Source organism: Scyliorhinus canicula, chromosome 4 (assembly GCF_902713615.1).
Source record: "Scyliorhinus canicula chromosome 4, sScyCan1.1, whole genome shotgun sequence".
In the NCBI taxonomy this organism is placed as follows: Eukaryota; Metazoa; Chordata; class Chondrichthyes; order Carcharhiniformes; family Scyliorhinidae; genus Scyliorhinus; species Scyliorhinus canicula.
Genome location: NC_052149.1, coordinates 176,230,155 through 176,245,721, shown reverse-complemented (window position 1 = coordinate 176,245,721; position 15,567 = coordinate 176,230,155). Strand labels below are relative to the sequence as shown.

Sequence of the window (15,567 nt, the reverse complement as noted above, 5' to 3'; positions counted from 1 at the left end):
GATCTAGTCTCTTTCAAATCCTAAAAATTGCAATCCTATCTCCTCTCAGTATTCTCTTTAATGGAACGCCACTGCATATGATCATATCATCATTTCTAATATTTTGTTTTTGTCTTATGTGGGACCTGTCTGTCTTGCATTGTGTGACTCCCTGTGGCATGAATGGAGCAATCAGAAGTCATTGAAAGCTAAAGGCAAATCTCACTGTTTCTCTAGAAACCCTCCAGTTTGAGAATATTATCTCGTTATTTTGTTTTTAAGTTGATTTTTGAAACGATTACTGGAATAAATATGTAAATATATAATCTAATTTAATATTCAAGGAAACCTCTACAAATGCAATATTAAAAATAATTATTTTACAGTTTCAATGACGTTTGCGTTCATTGGCGCCCTGAAAGGATCAGTTGATGTCAAAATTAAGACAGCATGGTAGGATAGTGGTTAGCACTATGGCTTCACAGCGCCAGAGTCCCAGGCTCGATTCCTGGCTTGGGTCACTGTGTGGAGTCTACACGTTCTCCCCGTGTCTGCGCAGGTTTCCTCCGGGTGCTCCGGCTTCCTCCCACAAGTCCCAAAAGACATACTAATAGGTGAATTGGACTTTCTGAATTTGCCCTCTGTACCTGAACAGGTGCTGGAATGTGGTGACTAGGGGCTTTTCACAGTAACTTCATTGCAGTGTTAATGTAAACCTACTTGTGACAATAAAGATTATAAAAATAAAAAAATGCATCTGAATAAAACATAGTGCATTAAAGAGTGACTTTTCTCAAAATACTGCTATTGAATTAAATAATTCGTTTTGATTTATACAGTTTGCCTGAGAAGCCAGTGTAAATATCGTGCCCAGTAACAAGGTGTAAAATTGCAATATTCTCATCATTTTTGGTAAAGGTTGCTACCACATCAGTCGGGCAGTTGAAGATTTGATCAAATCGTACTCTCTCTCAAATTAAGAAATGTATTTCTGGAGAACCTACGTAATTTTGGATTTCCAATTCTTTCTGAGAAAACACTTTGTGCTGCAGTAAATGGAAGTCACTGTGCTTAGCACAGGCTTCAGCCCATGGTGGATGAGACCTCAAAGCACCTGTTAATAAACCGACTTCCACGTTTGCTCTCTGTGCGGGAGGGAATCAGCAAAGAATAACGACACCAAAGTGACACGTTTGTAACTGAAGCTGAAAATAAACATTCAGAACAATTAAAACCAACACAAGGTATGTGCACGGTAGTGAATATCCAGTGTGATTCCCTTGGCCGGAGACTGTGCCCCTAGTTTCCAGGCGAAAGCAATAACTGCAGCCTGCCAATTGAACAAATGACTTTTGAATGAGTACACCGCACCTTCGGTAACATTTCACCAGCAACAAAACATCGACAATCCCTCTGTGTTTGCTGACGGCGCTGCAACGTGCTGCACATTTAGATACATTTCGATATCTCTACACTTCCCCAAAAGGCAAGTGAACTCGATCTTGCCACTTATTCTCAAACAAGTGTCTTGGATTCCGCTCAATCCGGCAGATTTACCTCAAAAAACGCGCGCATTCTGCAAATGAAAGTCATTTCAAAGAAGATTGTTTTGTTTGGCGGCCGGGAGAGTTTGTTTCCCAAGGCTGCTGACGCCCCTTTTGCAACAGACATCCACAAGCGGGTATTTCATCCTGCCAGACAGCTGGAGTTACAGAGCAATCGCCTACTTGTGGGTTTCTTGTTGATTTTGCAAGTACCTGCGAGGTGAATTTAAACTTCAGCAAAGATTTTGATTGCATGTGGTGGTGGTTGGGGGGAGCGGGGGGTGAAACATAACCTCCCACAGAGATGAAGTTAAAATAAGAGATGAAGTGCCCTGTTCCTTTAAGAGGACATGCCCAGTTTCTGAACACCATGATCTGCACGCCAGTCACACTGCCTCTCGGGGGCCACAGGTTTATTATTATCGGCACTAATCCCTCAACATCCCAGCTGCCTGATCTCCAATAGCATCATTTAACCTTTTCACCGGTTCCGAGCAGACGGCGTGACCTTGAGCGAACAAGAGCCTCTCAGGGAACCTCCCCCACCCCCAGACATGCTCCGTCTGTCTAATCCCCTCCTCCCCCCAGTGGAATCCCGAGTCAGGTTAAGAATGGGACGGGAGCAGGAGATGGGTGGTGGACACAGCGAAATCCCCCGGGGACTGTCAGGGTAAAAATCAGGACAGGTCCGCTTGCCAAATGATCCTTCCGCGTTCGGTAGCAACAGCGTTTCACAGACTTGCCAAACAGTGCAATGACTGCCTTTACTCACCACCCAGCGCCTGCTTCATAACGAAATCCATGCTGCTGAACTAATCGTCTTCACTGCTGACTTCAGAAAATCTCATTCAAATTTTTGGTTCCCCCCCTTGTTGAATCGCTCAAGAGCGTCGTCAGACCTGGGAACAAGATACAAGCAAAATAGATTAATGTGCTTCCAATCGCCCAGCTGCCTCGCCCGCGCTTTGCCAGAAGTTGGTGTGTTTATATTTCGGAGCAGGCTACGCGCTCCTCAACCCAAAATATTACGGGACGTGTGTACCGTTGCCTTAGTCGCTGTGAAATGGGATCTGCGGACGCCGACTCCTTTTCCACTTATTTTTTTTTGGATGTACAACAACTAAAGGCGTGTCTGCAAGTTACGGAGGCTAAAGGCAAGCGAGCGACGTTCTTTGGGAAACATGACTCTCTCTAGTGGTGGAGGCGCAATATGCAGTTATCACACCTTCGATTGTACAGAACAGCTTGTGCACTTGTTACATTAGAAGCCGCAGTTAGATATGTATTATATAAATATATATTTGCTTCTCAATGCCTTTTTACAAAAAAAGATAATGCAGAAAATTGGTGGTCGCTGTGCCTCCAATGCAAAAATAATATATTGCGGATGCTGGAAAAAGTGCAATAAAAATGGAAAATGCTGCGAGTATTCCAGCTTCCAGTTCTGACAAACTCGCCCACCTGCTACCCTGTCCACGGCACAGCCTGAGTTGCCGAGTATATTCCGGTTTAATGACATTTACCTGTTGATATCGACTTTAATCTTCACTAAACTGAACAGCTCCTATCGGAGGGGTGGGCCGAGGTTACTTTCTCTTTTGCTAACAGTGTGGAAGTTATTGTAAAGTATAAGGTATGATTACACACGGATTTAAACGAACCACTCCACACAACTCAGTGTTTGACATAAGCGCTACCCGACTTCTAAGTCAGTTTATGTGGGTAGGGCATTTGGTTTGGCTAATATAGAATGTTTATCCTGAAGGGGAACCTGGTCAATAGATGAGCACTTGTCCAGACAGTGGCAGAATTAGCCGGGCACACACTGTTCCCAAGTTTCATTCCTTGTCCGGCCTCATTAAAGTATCACACTTCCTCCCTCGGTGCTCTGAAATTCAAAGTGAAGATGCGAACAGCGAAACTTCAATGAAAACGAAGCTAATTAATGGTCTAGCCTGGGACCACATTAGTTCCCCCCCCCCCCCCCCCCCCCCCCCCCCCCCCCCACCATTGCAGCAATATTGTGACTTGTAAAAATGCAGAAACCATGCATGCATCCTTTAAATTCTACTTATGCACATATTTGGGAAGCGTTACCCGAGCTCGGTGGGTCTTGAACATGTTACTAACGGCGGTCAGGAGGGGGATCTGGAGGGAATTGTATGTGTAGTGAACTCGCATCAAACAGCGGTTTGAGTGGTGGGTTTGGCACAATTAAGCAGCAAAGGTCTTGGTACTGTGTCAGTGCAAATAAACGGAACCCAATCGAGAGATTCAGTTTGATTTCACGCTTTTGCTGGGGATGATTAGCAATAAAATAACCTTCTTGCAGTAAGTATTCAGCTGGTGTCACCAGTCATGCCTCGGTCTCACAGCCCCCCAAAAAAAGTAATCAATTTAATTTCCGTGCAGCGTGGCAATGAATAGTCTGAGTAGGAATCTTATCTGATGCGCGCCACAAGGATGTGAAAAGTGATTCACAGGGGAGATAATTCCAAACGCTGTCTGCCTTCAAACCTTTGAACGTTCCACATATTTACAGCGCTGTTGTAAATGGGTGCATTCGACAGCGAGCGCCAGTCGTTCATTTTCCACTTCATATGAAGCAGAATTGATGCTTTCTTTCTTTTTTGTCTAGATTAAAGGAATCGGGCAACCTCAGCACGTAGCTATAACATTGATCAAATAGAACCAACCGTTCTGGCGCCTTGTCTCCCGGGAAGGGCGCAGCTCTTCAGCGGGGTAACGAACCACACAAGTGAGCTTGTGGAACACTTTGGCGGCTAACCTGACTGATGACGGAAACATAAAGCAGCCAGCCGCTGGCAGCCTCTGAATGAGGAATTTAAAGCAACCTGACTTGCAGATTGATCGACGTGCAGGATGCTGAATTCAGTCCGAGACGCACAGACTGAGAAGCCCTGATGAGCGGGTGGGTAGTCCTGAATATTGATACCTCTACATGTATCGATTCCTTGCTGGCATCCGCAGCGAGTCTCGATCAGAAGTGTTTGTAGCCCTGATAACACTTCCAATCCACAACTCTCTCTCCTCCCCCATCAGGACCTCCTCACAGACTGACCTTGCTGCTACACTGACACAAGTCACTCCATTATCACCGGCATGTCTCCGCCATTCCGTTAATATTCATTTTAGGCTTCCCGAATGCCGGTCTCCACGCGAGTGCATACATGTTTAATCCCCGGGGGAAGGCGTGTGTTGTCAGAGGCGGTTAAATGTTGCTTAATGGCAATGTGCGGAAATTGTATTTCCTCCATTATGAAACCGCACTGTCCGGGCAGGAGAACACTTCAGTTTGAACCCATCGATCCTCTTTACCATTCAGATGTAATCAGTGTGACTATGGATATTTCAGATTTCAGGGACCAGCAGTGAAGCCCTCTGCCCAGCCTTGTCGCCTTATCATTTGAAGCATTTTGTTTCTGTTGTTGGGTGTTAGGCTCGGTGCGTGCTCGCGAACAATCTCCAACACAAACTTACACCCTGAATGTTTAAGTGGGTACTAGTAACGTGTAGTGACCGTCAACCATGTCAGCGAGATCAAATATACATTTTGGCAGTTACTATGTGTTTGTCTGTTGCAGGTACTAAGGTGGGAATCGCCGATTCCACCTGCAGGTTATTTTCCACACGGTTCCTGCTCTACTGTAATCGGCTTGGGTGTGAGATAGTCATGGTCATTCGACTATTGCCACCCTTTCTACTATTCCAGGTCACTGCCTCATATATATATATACACCTTTTCTTTCTCTGATTATGATTGTTTTTGTCCCCCGCGTCTATCAGTCCTGCCATTTGATTATCTGCTATTCTCTACCTGAACACTTCACAGGCCATTCGCTCCTTCTGCTGTGTGTGTGTTGGCCCCCTTGACCCCTGATCCGCCCAATATCTCCCTTCCTGTTGTAAGGATCCGAAACCTCCACGTGTGATCTCTGGATATCTAATGAGCCCAGCGATTTCAATCTTTTCCAGGCTTTTGTGTCTCAGCGTCTTCAGAAGCTGGCTGTTTGAAGATAATTAATTCCATAAGTGGGAATGTTATTAGCAAACGGATATGCCGCCAATCTTTTATTTAAAACTGAGACAAAGCAAAGTTGAGAACCTGACGCTGGATTTTCCAACGGGCTTGGCCGGATTTTCAGGATTACTGTTCGGGACTGATTAGCAACCTTCGTTGTTTTTTTTTAATGGGGTGACTGAACTGTACTTCGATGTGGTTCCTCCTGCCTGCAATGAATGAGCAAGCCATGCTTAAAAGAAATGGCATTACATAAGCCATGACTGAACATAAACCAGGCCTGTGAAACTTTTAGCAATGACAAAGGAACCATGGCACACTCCTGGTTCCAGCTCACCCACTGCACAAAGTCAGCGGGACAGCAAATACCTTGGAGAAGTAAAATCTAGAATACACATCGCCCGCCTCCAAAGTGGCCAAGAGGGAAATGGCTTTTTGTAAATAGCTCCCTGTAAAACGTCCTGGTTTCTCAAGCTTCTGCGGCCCTGGGTAACGTGATACCAAGGCAGGCTGCTTGCCGCCTTAACTGCTTTCATCTTGTGCTCGGCAGAAACGAGCAACCCGACACAGCAGCTCCAAACCTCACGGAGCAGGCAAAAAAAAGGCGTCATGATCATTGCTTTCCTCTGCCATTTTCCCCACGGGGGATGCAGCAATGTATCCATTACTATAATCACTTACTTATTATTTGCTGGGAAGTATTGTTCCCATTATTATCATTATAACCATCTTTAATTTTCACTGATCAAATACAGTATTAATCTATGTGTATGAATGTGACTAGAAAATCAAGAGTAATATGTGACACATGCAAGTTACCAAAACTCTCGTGACTGGAAGATTGCCCAAAAGAAACTTTTCCAGCGGTTTCTTCCTTTGTTCGCTCAATCGCAACGGCCAGGCCAACACAGCTTTGACAGAGTCATTGGGCTCGAAAGGTTAGCTCTTTTCTCTCCCTACAGATGCTGCCAGACATGCTGAGATTTTTTTTAGCATTTTCTCTTTTGTTTCAAATTCCAGCATCCGCAGTAATTTGCTTTTATCCAATACACATCATGCATTTCATTCACACAGAAAGACCAATTAGTCAACTTGAAATGACCATTTACTGCCTTGACTCATTTACTGAAATCTCAAAATGAACCGCTGGTTAGGTTTTTCACACCCAAATGATAATCTGTAGGTTTTAGACCAAGGTGATGTATCCAATTGCCGAGGTACATGGCAGTTGTGAAATTACGGAAGCTGGTTTATCAAATACATTTTTACATGTATGACACGTTGGACATTAAAGTCAACAAGAAGATAAATCCTCTCGATGCATTCGCACCAACAGTATGGAAACATATTTGGCAGTAACTCTGCTCTAATGAAAATACTCAATTTAAGTTAGTCAGCTCTATTTTATCAAAGAACACTTTAAAGCACCATTTGTCTGTGGACAGGAGGGGGCTTAATATAAACGGCCCTAATTTCTCTCCCCACCCATCAGTAAACAGAAAGGTGTTTTTGATTTTTTTATTGCTTCCTTTAGTATCGATAGTGTATTAGCCAACCACTCAGTTTTGATGTGATCTAATTTTCTATTAATAACCCCACAGCAAACTTGAGATAGGATAAGCTTAGAGGGTTAGTTTATTTTCATAGATATCATAGAATTTATAGTGCAGAAGGAGGCCTTTCGGCCCATCGAGTCTGCACCGGCTCTTGGAAAGAGCACCCTACCCAAGGTCAACACCTCCACCTTATCCCCATAACCCAGTAACCCCACCCAACACTAAGGGCAATTTTGGACACTAAGGGCAATTTATCATGGCCAATCCACCTAACCTGCACATCTTTGGACTGTGGGAGGATACCGGAGCACCCGTAGGAAACCCACGCACACACGGTGAGGATGTGCAGACTCGACACAGACAGTGACCCAAGCCGGAATCGAACCTGGGACGCTGGAGCTGTGAAGCAATTGTGCTATCCACAAGGCTACCGTGCTGCCCGACGGTTTTACATGTATTCAAAATACGAGGAGACGGTTTGCAATGTGATGTTCTTTTTACATTCATAAAGTAAAAGAGGGAGATGAGGGGAGGCAGTGGCACAGTGGCACTGTCCCTTGACTAGTAATTCAGAGACCGAAGGAAATGCTCTGGGGATCCAGGTATGAATGCCACCACGGCAGATGATGGAAGTTTAAAAAACTCAATAAAATGTCTGGAATTAAAGCTCTATTGATGACAATGAAGCCATTGTCATTTATCAAAAATACTCATCTGGTTCACTAATGTCCTGCCAACCGTACTTCATCTAGGCTACAAGTGACTCCAGAACCTCTGAAATGGTCCAGCAAGCCACTTAGTTGTATACAACCGCAAAAATGAAACAAATAGGAATGAAACCGGACGAACCACCAAGCATCCACAAAGGCGCCAGAAAGGACAAGAACAAACACAGCCCTGTCGACCCTGCAAACTCCTCTGTACTAACATCTGGGGGATGGTGCCAATAGTCTGACAGTGTCAAACTCATGGAATCATACCTTACAGATAATGTCTCAGACACCACTATCACTATTCTTGGGTATGTGCTGTCCAACTGGGAGAGCATACCGAGCAGAGGTGGCAGCACATTGGTACATAGTCAGGAGGGAGATGCCCTGGGCGTCCTGAACATCAATTCTGAACCCAATGATGTCTCATTACACCAAGTCAAGCATGGGTAAAGAAACTTCCTCCTGATTATCATGCACCCTCTCAGCTGATGAATCAGTACTCCATATTAAACACCACTTGGAGGAAGCACTGAGTGTGGCAAGGGTGCAGAATGTGCTCTGGGCCGGGTACTTCAGTGTCCATCACCACAAATGTCTCAGTAGTATCACTACAGACCAAGTTGACTGATTTCTAAAAGTCATAGCTGCTAGACTGGCACTTTGGCAGGTGGTGAGGGAACCAACCACAGGGAAAAATATACTTGACCTTATGCTCATCAACCTGCCTGCCACGGATGCAACTGTCCATGATGCTATCAGTAGGGGTGACCGCTGTAAAAGACAAATCCCTGTCTTCGCATTGAGAATACCCTCCACCAAATTGTGCAGCACTACCACCGTGCTAAATGAGATAGATTCAGAACACATCTAGTAGCTCAAAACTGGACATCCATGATGCACTGTGGGCCATCAGCAGGATTGTGCTCAACCACAATCTGTAAACTCATGACCCAGCATATCCCCCACTCTACCGTTACCACTAGGCCAGGTATCAACACTGGCTCAATGAAGAGTGGAGGAGGGCATGCCAGATGCAGCATCAGCCATACTGAAAAATGAAGTGTCAAACTGGTGAAGCTACAAAACAGCATATCAGTGCAAAAGGTAAGGCATTTACAACAACGTTTGGCCAGAAGTGCTAAGTGGATGGCCCATCTCGGCCTCCTCCAGAGGTCGCCAGCATCACAGATGTCAGTCTTCAGCCAATTCGCTTCACCTCACGTGATATTAAAAAATGGCTGAAGGCAATGGATACTGCAACGGCAATGGGTCCTGACAATATACAGCAATAGTACTGAAGACTTGTGCTCCAGAACATGCCGTGCCCCTAGCCAAGCTGTTCCAGTACAGCTATAACCCTGGCATCTACCCGTCAATGTGGAAAATTGCTCAGGTGTGTCCTGTACAGAAGAAACAGGCCAAATCCAACCCAGCCAATTACCATTCCATCAGTCTACTCTCCATCATCAGCAAAGTGATGTCAGGGATCATTAAAAGTGCTATCAAGCGGCACTTACTCAGCAATAATCTACTTGCGGATGCTCAGTTTGGGCCCCGGCATGGTCACTCAGTTCCTGACCTCATTACAACTTTGGTTCAAACGCGGATCAAACAGCTGAATGGTAGGGATGAGGTGAGAGTGACTGCCCTTTACATCAAGGCAGCATTTGGCTGAGTATGGCATCAAGGAGCCCAAGCTGAGCTGGAGTTAGGGGGGAAACTCTCCACTGGTTGGAGTCATAACTGGCACAAAGGGAGATGGCTGTGGTGAGCTGTAGGTCAATGATCTCAGCTCCAGGACATCGCTGCAGGAGTTCCTCAGGATAGTGGCCTTGGCCCAACCATCTTCAGCTGCTTCATCAATGAACTTCCTTCCATCATTAGATCAGAAGTGGGGATGTGCGCTGATGACTGCACAATATTTAGTATCATTCACAACTCCTCAGATACTGAAGCAGTCCATTTCCAAATGCAGCAATACCATGGCATATCCAGACTTGGGCTGACAAATGGTAAGTTACATTCGCCCCACACAAGTGCCAGGCAATAACTATCTCCAACAAGAGCGGATCTAACCATCACCCCATGACATTCAATGGCATTGCTGAAGGCCTCACTATCAACATCCTGGGGTATACCATTGACCAAAAACTGAACTGAACCAGCTATATTTCTACTGTGGCTACAAGAGCAGGTGGAAGGCTAGAAATCATGCGGCAAGTAACTCAGCTCCTAACTCCCCAAAGCCTACAAAGCAAAAGTCAGGAGTATAGTGTGAAACTTTCCTGTATGAGTGCAGCTCCAACGACACTCAAGAAGCTCGACACCATCCAGGACAAAGCTGCCCCCTTGATTGCTCCTCCTTCCGCAAAACATTCAAACCCTCCACCATCGACGAACAGTGGCAGCTGTGTACCACCTGCAAGATACACTGCAGGAATTTGCCAATGTTCCTCAGACAGCACCTTCCAAACCCTCCTATTTAAAAGGAGAAGAGCAGCAGATACCTGGGAACCCACCCGCTGGGGATTCCCCTCCAAGTCACTCGCCAACCGACTTGGAAATTTATTGGCGCTCCTTCATAGTCGCTGTGGCAAAATCCTGGAATTCTCTCCCTAACAGCACAGTCGGTGAACCTAGGCCACAGGGACTGTAGCAGTTCGGGAAGGCAGCACATCACCAAGGGCAACTAGGGATGGGCAATAAATGCTGGCCTGGCCAGCGATGCTCACATCACATAAATACATTTTTAAAAAGAAAAGAAAGAGGTACAGGGCAAAGATCACAGAGAAAATAAGAGTTATTGGGCGCAATTCAGTGGACAAATGTTAAAGTCTGCTTCTGATCTATTTGGCGGGGTGTTTCTTGGTGGCCACAGCACTGATAAACACCCCGCTAATCAACAGTTCTTTGCCGTTTTATATGGCCTTGTGGAGTTTCTCCATGCCGAGGATGCATTTAAAGGGATTTCCTGCTGGCGCGCTGATCACATCCCTTATCCACCATCTTATCAAGGTCCCTGGGAATCCCCCCCTCCAATTGGCAAGATCCCCTCTTGGGCCCGAACCCTGGCAGTGCCAACCTGGCACATGGGAATTGCCAGCCTGGCGCCCTAATACTGCCCACCTGGTACCCTGGCAGTGCCACCCAGGCATGTTGGCAGTGCTAAGGGTGCCAGGCTGGCAGTGCCAAGGTGCTCAGATGCCAGTGGGAATGCCAGGGTACCACCCTGTCCTACCTCCGACCACCTTGCAACTGCGAGATCCCTGAGATGTCATTACGCCTGGTCTATGTTTGTGTCGACCAATACTAAACGGCACACTGGTGAGGTCCCACAGGCATGACCATCGAGTCCCAGGCACCAGGTGAATCCAACGTCCAGGTATTTAAATGAGCCATTGTCCTTATTTAAATATTCAGATCTGGATCTCGCCCAGCGATTCACCCAATGAGCCTGCATCTACGTTGGGCGCAATGGGATCGCTGAATCTCACCCACTGTTTCATGTGAGTCTCGAATCAAACATCCAATGGCTTATTCCTTCACAGAGGTCATCAGACTGAAAGTGGTACTGGAAAATTCACTTTTCCAGTAGAGGTGACTTCTGCAATGAGATGAGCATGCAAAGGCGAATTATTCTTGTAGGCATAATGAAATTCCGGTAGCAACAGCTTAGATGGAATCAGGCATTCAAACCTGGACACAGTTCTTTTTCTGAGTTACGTCATGATTGATGGAAGATGGCATGCTGAGCTTTGCAGCTCTACAAGGCGATATAAGTTCCACGAGTTTGGGATGAGGGTGTCATGTGACTCCCCCTCTCCACTTTGGCTTTGACAAAGGATGTATATTCCTTAGTTTGCATTCCTTGAGATTGCTAATATTTCAACTATTAAGAATTTCAAAATAGTTTTCAGAGCACTATGTCCTAGCAGACTGGCAGTCTCCATTGGTCAGGCCTGGCTTGAGATCTGGCCATTGTATAATTCCCTCTGCCTTCTGCAGTTCACTGGTTGGTTATCATCTCTTCAGAGATAATAAAGTTTCAAGTTCTCTGAATTCCAGAAAGTTATTTTTGTTTGAGTCATAGCCAACCGTTACTTCAGTCATTTTAAATCTTTATCCAGTTTTTAAAATGTTATAAATTAGGCATGATGATATGTATATTTTAGAAAAATGCTCCCTGACATCCCTCAGCATCTTGAGGAAAAATTGAATCCCATTTAATCTGTTTAATGTGATCAATGAAGGCAGCATGTGGCGTAGTGGTTAGCACTGGGACTGAGGCGCTGAGGACCAGGGTTCGAATCCCGGCCCTTGGTCACAGTCCATGTGGGGTTTGCACATTCTCCCCATATCTGTGTGGGTTTCGCCTCTACAAGCCAAAGATGTGCAGGTTAGGTGAATTGGCCACGCTAAATTGCCCCTTAATTGGAGAAAAAAAGAATTGAATGAAATGAAAATCACTTATTGTCACAAGTAGGCTTCCAATGAAGTTACTGTGAAAAGCCCCTAGTCGCCAGTTCGGGAAGGCTTAGACGGGAATTGAACCATGCTGCTGGCCTGCCTTGGTCTGCTTTAAAAGCCAGCAATTTAGCCCAGTGTGTTAAACCAGCCCCTGGTACTCTAAAATAAAAATAAATAAATGATGTCGTCTCTGAGGGAGGAATAGGAAGTGAAGAAATATGCATGCATTCTCTCATTCACACTGGCACATCAGACTCATAGCTAGCAGGGACTATGGCATTTCCCTGCTGCATTTTCATTTTGAAGCTTTAACCTGGGCCCATGTGTCACCAAGGTTATTGTCTGGTGCAGGCATGCGGAAGGTCTAATTGATTTGGGAAGGTTCAAAATCTGGCATTTGGGAAAGTCCCATTGGTGTAGAGATCTGAACTGAATTTCCTCTGTTGGAGATCAGGCATAAACAAAGCCATTGGTTTCAGCACTCTGTCAGTCCAACTCCTGATTAAGTATCCCTGAAAGTATCTGGGGAATTTTCAGGGTCTTTAACAAGTGATGGTCAAGCTGCTCTGGGCAATTTCAGGGGAATGGGCATCTCCCTCTGTGGGTGCCATGTTCTTTGATCAGAGGGTTGAACTGCTCTTATCCAGCTTAGCTCCTGCCTGTCCACTTTGGTTGCCGGTGAGTTCAGCTGTTCAGACCTAGGGACTGTGATTAGGCTGAATATCAGGAGCTTTGGGCGTTTTGCAGGAACTTTAGCTTTGTTCGGGGATTCCAGTTCAGGTCCAGCATATGCACTAGCACAACTGGAGAGCTCCAGCTTCTGTTGCTAGGCGCTTTGCGTTGGCACGGCAACAAATGGGCAGTTGGCTCCTAAACTTAAACCAGCATTAAGGGCCTGGATGGTGGGAGAATGGCCTTCTGGCAGGGGCCTCTGTCACATCCATACTGGGTGGCACAACAGTGCTGTAGCCTGGTAGGCTGTTCCGGATCATTTTACACATGGTGGGTAACCTCGTCTGGTCACCCTGCTATTATAGATCAAGGTGGGCAGGTATGGGGTCCAATCTAGTTGGGGTCTCTCTGCTGGTCTCTTTAATTTTACTGGTCTGGCTTAGGTCTTGCTGAATTTGAACAGCCCTTGCTCATCGCCTATGTGTGCTATCTCATGCCCTCTGGACTCTGGGCCTTCCACAGCATTCTATTCTTCTGCAGATTCCTGCTGGTTCACTTTGATCTCTTTTATTTTGCATGCTATCGCTATGATGACAGACAAATTATTCCCCTGGAAGAAATTGATTCCTGCTACTGGTAATTCAGGGACACTTCCTACAGTAACAGGGACTGGTACAATGTGACTCTCCACGTGGACCTCGTGGTGGAAGGCAAACACTGATCCTCTTCCCACTCCTATGTGTGCACTCCTAGGTGTGCACATCACTAACAATTTGTTCTGGTCCACCCACATCGACAATATGACCAACAGCACCTATACCTACTCAGGAAACTAAGGAAATTCGGCATGTCTACGTTGACTCTTACCAATTTTTACAGATGCACCATAGAAAGCATCCTATCTGGCTGCATCACAGCCTGGTATGGCAACTGCTCGGCCCTAGTCTGTAAGAAACTACAGAGAGTCATGAACACCGCTCAGTCCATCACATGAACCTGCCTCCCATCCATTTACTCTGTCTACACCTCCCGTTGCCTTGGGAAAACGGGCAGCATAATGAAAAGTCCCTTCCACCCGGATTATTCTGTCTTCCAACCTCTTGCATTGGGCAGGAGATACAAAAGTCTGAGAACATGCACTAACTGGTTCAAAAACAGCTTCTTTCCCGCTGTTACAAGACTTCTGAAGACCCTCTTATGGACTGATCTTATCTCTTCACACATCGTCTTTACTAAATAATACCACACTCCTGTATGCTTCACCTTATGCCTATGTCTGTGCATTTACATTGTGTATTTATGTATGCCCTATGTTTTTCATGTATGGAATGATCTGTCTGAACTGTATGCAGAACAATATTTTTCACTGTACCTCGGTACACGTGACACTAAATCAAATCACTCTACTGATCAGGGCTTTAGCTTTCAGGGAGGATTATGGGTGGTGGAGGGTCGGGGTAGTTGCAGGGGGATAAGACTTACGTTTCCCTCCAACATTTTCCTGCTCAGACATACATGGTGCCATGCCTTCCAAAAGGTAAGTTTCTGTACTGAAGGTCTCTGCTGGTCAGCTGCAGTACCCATTGGGGCATCCTTTGGGGGACTACTTGTATGGACCCTATTATGCCAATGGGCTGCTCGTGCAATCTCCAGCAATTTAGCATGGCCAATCCACCTAACCAGCACATCGTGGGCTCTGGGGGTGAAACCCACGCAGACACGGGAAGAATGTGCAAACTCCACACCGTCAGTGACCCAGGTCCAAGATTTGAACCTGGGTCCTCAGCGCCGTAGCCAGAAATGCTAACCACTGTGCCATGTGCTGCCCTTTCTGATGGTCATTTTAGCAGTCCTGCAATTTTTTGGGGAGTAGTGAGATTGATTCTGTCTACACCTCCCGCTGCCGCAGGAAGGCAGACAGTATTATCAGAGATCCCTCCCACCCAGCTTTGCCTTCTTCCAGACCCTTCAATCAGGCAGAAGATACAGAAGTCTGAAGACCGGCACATCTAGACATAGGAACAGCTTCTTCCCCACAGCTACTAGACTCCTCAACGACTCTCCCTCAGACTGATCTGTTCCCTGTAAGAACACCATTTGCGACGTCCTATGCTGCTGTTGCTCATGTATTTACTTTGTTTGGCCCCTTGTTCCACACTGTAACCAATCACTGTATGTCGATGTACCATTTGCCAATGCTCGCTGTTGATGATCCTTTTTTTTTGTCGGCTATGTACATAGAGTGTACATTGCCTTGGCCACAGAAAAATACTTTTCACTGTACTTTGGTACATGTGACAAGAAATCAAATCAATTAATCAATCAAAAATTACTTCATACTACTCTGTTTGAATTTGGGAGTGAATCTAGCAGATTTGAGGGCCTCTGAGAATCATTGGATTCGGGAGATAGGAGGTGCTAGGGGGTAGAGAGAGATTCTCCCTCGCAGTTTCCAATTTTCTATTAATAACTCCACAACAATTTTGAGATAGGACAAACTTAGAGGGTTAATTCATTTTACATACACTCAAAATGTGAGAAAAGGGTCCGCAACTCCCCCTCTTTTTCCATTCATACAGTAAAAGAGGGATTAA

The 15,567-nt window shown here is 45.7% G+C and overlaps 1 protein-coding gene across 6 annotated transcripts in view; it reads right to left on the bottom strand.

Annotated features, from left to right (window-relative positions):
• The window catches only part of LOC119965187 (complexin-2), a 352,423-nt gene that overhangs the window by 184,315 nt on the left and 152,541 nt on the right, over positions 1–15,567 (bottom strand). For 2 of the 6 annotated variants that reach the window (XM_038795602.1, XM_038795598.1), the window contains exon 2: positions 2,296–2,422. In XM_038795602.1, coding sequence (XP_038651530.1) covers positions 2,296–2,326 — 31 coding nt within the window. In that variant the 5' untranslated portion in view covers positions 2,327–2,422. Of the gene's footprint in view, positions 1–2,295; positions 2,423–2,565; positions 2,706–4,219; positions 4,416–4,479; positions 4,499–4,605; positions 4,625–15,567 lie in introns of those variants that run through there. The other 4 variants (XM_038795601.1, XM_038795600.1, XM_038795599.1 and 1 more) reach the window with 4 other exon arrangements.